General features: G+C 41.9%; 1 protein-coding gene across 5 annotated transcripts; it reads right to left on the bottom strand.

Moving 5' to 3' along the window:
* Window positions 1-466: 466 nt before the first annotated feature.
* Window positions 467-4358, bottom strand: setd6 (SET domain containing 6, protein lysine methyltransferase). Of its 5 annotated transcripts, none has more exons than XM_055509575.1 (9): window positions 4215-4358; window positions 3832-3912; window positions 2497-2641; window positions 2269-2410; window positions 1991-2185; window positions 1508-1664; window positions 1213-1393; window positions 932-1068; window positions 467-835 (listed from the first exon to the last, which is right to left on the bottom strand). In XM_055509575.1, exons 3-9 carry the CDS (start codon window positions 2600-2602, stop codon window positions 524-526), a joined length of 1230 nt encoding a protein of 409 aa, XP_055365550.1. In that variant the 5' UTR covers window positions 2603-2641; window positions 3832-3912; window positions 4215-4358; the 3' UTR covers window positions 467-523. The 5 variants fall into 5 exon arrangements, with proteins under 5 accessions (XP_055365550.1, XP_029009007.1, XP_029009008.1 ...); XM_029153174.3 differs by having other exon boundaries at window positions 4141-4299; XM_029153175.3 differs by having other exon boundaries at window positions 1532-1664; window positions 4141-4299.
* Window positions 4359-4742: the final 384 nt, after the last annotated feature.

The raw sequence follows: 4742 nt of genomic DNA, 5'->3' as shown, positions 1-4742 counted from the left end.
GTTGCATGTGTACTTCTTCAGGACAATGGTGAGATTGTGGAGTTATTTGAAAACTGGGTGTGCAATTTGCAATTGCAGAGACAGGCAAGTACAGGTTACTGTGTGCAAAAATACAAGTTGTCATTTTGAATATTGTGTGTCCAGGTTGTTTGGCTTGACCTCAAATTATTGATATGGTTGCAACATATGGATTGCTGTACTTGTGAACTCTGTACACTATACAAAGGTGTAGGGTATAAACTGAGCTTACTGTGAGGTTAGACCTGTATCATGTCCCCATTCTGAGCAGAGGTTGCTATGATCTCAGAAACCAAACACTTCTGTACTTGACATGAGGGTGTACCTTTGAGTGGTTTGTATGCTGTAGGTGTGAGCAGCTTGTAAAAGAAATTATTTTGTCAAATTTTCTGATTTTAAATATGGAAATTATTCAAACATTGTACAATGGAGAAATTAAACTGATGCATGAATTTTACACTTTTTTTAATTAATAAAACTCCCACTGTGGTTTTCTCAGCTGTAATCACTTGGTAAGCTCCATCAGTCTGTACAGGATGCTCTTTTGTCCGTATCGTACCTGCACTGCATTCTGTTCTCTTCTGCTCAGTCTTGCGAGTATTGCTTTGTTCTCAATCAGCGACTGGTCACTGTCCCCACACACACTATAGGACCTCAGTGTGTGGTGAGCTGCTTTGTGAATCAACTCTTTCCAAGAGGCCTTTAGTCCAGGGAGTCCCTCATTAGAGAAAGCGATGGAAATCCAATCTTCATCCACATCCTCCCATACTTGATTTTCTTTGAACTCTGAAAATTCTTCTGTAGACATGCACAGCACCTGTTTTTTTGCAAAACTTCAGTCAGACAGCCACATAAGCAGCAGATTGTGTTGTTTCAGGTTTCATGCAAATATACAAATGTTACACGATCTCACCTTGAGGAAAGCATGAAGCTCTGTGTCTGTGAGACAACCTTGTTTGCCAAAGACAAAGGTTTCTCTGTTTTGTGTCATCTGACAAAGCATCTCCCAGCGCTCATCAACCAGCTGCTGATCCAAATTAGACTGACCACCTTCAGAAGAGGAAAGGGGAATGTCAGTGATCAATTCTACTGACAGAACTATCTTTGTACATAGCTGTAAAATGCAAACATTGCTTGTTACCACCACTACCACTCTTGTGTATCAACACCTTCAACAATCTGTCTCTTTCTTACCTTCTACAACGGATTTGTAGAGGACGCTGATGGGAATGTCAGCTGTGTCATTGCTGTTGCTTGGATACGGCTCCGTAAAGCCATACATGTGGAGCAGCTGCCAGTTGGCCATCTGCCCGTAGGTGTTAAAGACCTCCTCGCCTTTATAAATGGGGCGCACACAAACCATCTTCAAATTGTTCTGAGGAAAGTGTAATCAATGACAGGACATAACAGGGTTATATATGAAATGTCATCGGACTTCTAAAGTACTTCATACTCATAACGTCTTTGCTAAACAAAAATATAACTGAACCATGAAGTGTTTGTGCATCCTCACTGGTGTAAACTCCAAACAAGCATTGTGGTTAGACACGTGATTGAGCATATCAGCCATAGGAACCATTATAGGTGGGTTGCAAGTTTTCCCTCCTTTTTCATCATCCTCATCAACTTCCTGTGGCTCTTGAAAACTGAAGACGATGGCGGAAACAGTAACAAAAGGTGGATGCGACAAAAGACAGAGAAAACAAAGAATAATAAATAACATTACTTAATGGAACTTCAACGACCCCAGCAGCACAGGAAATTTATCTCTGCATTTGACCCACCCCTGGGGAGGCAGTGGGCAGCCATGGTGCAGTACCCAGGGAGCTAGTGTCAAGAGGGAGCTAGTGTGAAGGGTCTTGCTCAAGGCCCGACACTCAACCTATTACCTACCAGACCACTAGTTCTCTGCATTTGTCCCATCCTTGGAGGACAAGGTTAGTCTATAAGTGTGTATCTGTTATATTTGTACCTGTAAGCCATAACAAAGGCTACCAGCTTTGTGTACATCTCCAGTGTATGTTTGTCTCGGTTCCAGACGTCAGGATGCCTTGCAATGAAGGGTAGGACCACATCTGTGTATTCCTTCTGGATATTAGCCAAATCTGTGTTAACAGCCTCTGGGATACCTGTTCCCCTCAACAGCCCCTCTCTCTCTTCTTCAGACCTTTATAGACAAAATGTTAATTATTGTAAAAACAAAAAAGCTGAAAAAAAAAACAAGCTAACATTGATCTTGTTTTTTTTTACCAGAACATTGGTTGATCCAATGTCTTGAAGTCCATCCATAAAGAAAGGTAGGATTGCCAGTGGGACTGTAATGATGTATACTCATACAACAGAGCCAGAAGCAGGGGGACCCAGCCAGATGAACTTGCCAAAGATGACTTCTCTAATGAAGGAAAAGGACATACAGAGTAATTATTTCTACCCAGTTTCACTTGTAGAAAGCAATTTCTGTAGCTGAGATGTAGTTACCTAACTCTAGCAGAGCAGAGATCTTGCTTGTCCCTTGGTGGAGAAGAGCTGACCGGGGAATGGTGAACAGAATGTCTCCTTCCTCTATCTTGTCCTTAGCAATCATCCCATACTCTGCTACAGTCCCCTCTTTACACACATGTACCTGCACAGAAAGCAAAACATTATGAAATGTTTGATGTTTATGGGATCAACACATTGTTGGCGTGATTTTGCGCCCTTCTCCTCTGCTCCGGGCGCGTTAACGTACATGGTTTTTTTCTGAAGGCTTGGAGCGGTGGGCGACACGGTGGCGCCCAGGACAGGTGTCATGCCAAAAAGTGACTGTCTGCCAGAAATCGATTGTCGTACGCACTAGCGTGCACCGCCTCAAGGTATTTAGCTCGGTTTGTGTAGGACAACAGCTGCTTATTTCGGTTTCAAACGTGTAAATATTATCTGCTACACGTTTTCTAGTGGTCGTAGTGATGCCACGTTTTTTACTGTTGATCGTGACTGTTTAACTCCATGACGCTAGGACTCAGATCTATGACCCAATGTTGATGCAACATGTTTGTTCTTCCATTTTGTATCTGATTAAAACTGCACGAGTGACCACCGAGTTGTTTTACTACTTTTAATATCTGCATGAGACCAGTTAAACCAGTAAGGTGCTTTCCTGTTGCCAAAATGTGATTATTAGAGCCAAAGCTTTTGAGCAGAAATTTAATTCTGCCTTATTTGAAATATATTGAGCTCTGCTTTGTTATATTTACAGATGTAATAAATATCCAGTCCATCTGATCTTTGTCTGTTCCTGCCTAAGACCAGTACCAGTAACTGTTCCCACAAAGTGATTAAAGCCAATATCTGTTTACTGAAAGCTGCTTTCCCCCTTTTTTAAGTTCATGGCGCTTTGCTGGTTTATATTAACAGATTTAATGAGCATCCTGCTCACTTGACCACTGTCTGTACCTGTCTGAGACCAGTACAACCAGTCAATTATGCCAATATCTTTTGATAAGAAGCTTATTTCTTCCTTACTTTAAGTTCATGAAGCTTTTCGTGTTAGTAATAACAGATTTACGTTCACTTGACCACTGTCTATACGTGCCTGAGGCCAGTAGAACCAGTAAAAGACGTGGCATCAGTACAACCACTAGAAAAAGTGTAATTATGGCCGTTTGAAACCGAAATAAGCAGCTGTAGTCCTACACAAACCGAGCTAAAGGCCGTGAGGCGGTGCGCGCTCCCGCGTGCGGAAATCGCTTTCTGGCAGACAGTCACTTTTTGGCACGACACCTGTCCTGGTTGTGGCATCAGACTGATCACGTGTGTCAGGTTATAGAAACACACCTTATTGCTGAGTATTAGACCAACTTGGTTGCACCAATTCAGAAAGTTGTGCAGGGGGCTAAACTCGGAGTCATCGTCTAGCTGTTAGGAGCAGGGTAAAACAGAGGAAAAGCTTGATTAAGAACACAGCGGGTTCCCCCTATTTCAGTCACTTAGCTAACTTACAAAAACTAGACCACAAAAACTACAACACAAGGTGTCAGCAAATGATTGGAGGCTAGCAGCAGCTACACACAAAATACAAGCAGGCACGCGCTAATGGCCCATGTTTCAGCTGCAGTTTTACTTTATTAAACTGAAAAATATAACCTTGGCTCGCTTCGCTTCTGTTGCCATTATGTGACCGAGCTAACGAGCACCAGCATAAGGTAGAGATGACTGACATGTGCCCGACTACTCTTTTTCCGCTTCTGGTTCGCCTTCTTTTTCTTCTTCTTCTTCTTTTTCTTCTTCTTCTTCCTCCTCCTCCTCTTCTTCTTCCTCTTCTTTTTGTTTTACTGGCTATTCGGTAGCGCATTACCGCCACCCATATGTTGGAGTAGGTACTGCGTCTCAGCTAACCTCAGACCTTATAGCGTCTTTAAATCCAACTGGACAATATAATGGAAAATATATCAGAAAATGCTTTACAGTTTCCTCTACTTCACACTCATATCTTCCTCTTGTGCTCCTGCATGCCTGAATCTCATTTTACTGACTACAATTAATTTTTTTTTTGTTCACTACATGCTATCATTCCCCAAACTTTATCTGCACTTTTATTACTCTTGATGCGTATATGTGCTAAAATCCCAATAAACTGCACCACCACCCACTTTTTTGAGTGTTTATAGTGTTTATGTGTTTATTTCAACATTATCTCTAGACCATTCTTGTATGTGTCTTATGCATGTTAAGGAGCTGGATCCTTA

Source organism: Betta splendens, chromosome 6, assembly GCF_900634795.4.
Source record: "Betta splendens chromosome 6, fBetSpl5.4, whole genome shotgun sequence".
NCBI lineage: Eukaryota > Metazoa > Chordata > Actinopteri > Anabantiformes > Osphronemidae > Betta > Betta splendens.
Note: the sequence above shows the minus strand (reverse complement) of the source record. Positions and strands in the feature narration are given on the sequence as shown.

Coding starts and splice junctions, on each gene's coding strand:
- setd6 (XM_029153174.3), bottom strand. CDS start 4,167: ATGGCAACAGAAGCGAAGCGAGCCAAG. Junction 2,411..2,496: donor CTCTGCTCTGCTAGAGTTAG/GTAACTACATCT, acceptor TTCCTTCATTAG/AGAAGTCATCTTTGGCAAGT. Junction 1,394..1,507: donor GGATGCACAAACACTTCATG/GTTCAGTTATAT, acceptor CACTTTCCTCAG/AACAATTTGAAGATGGTTTG.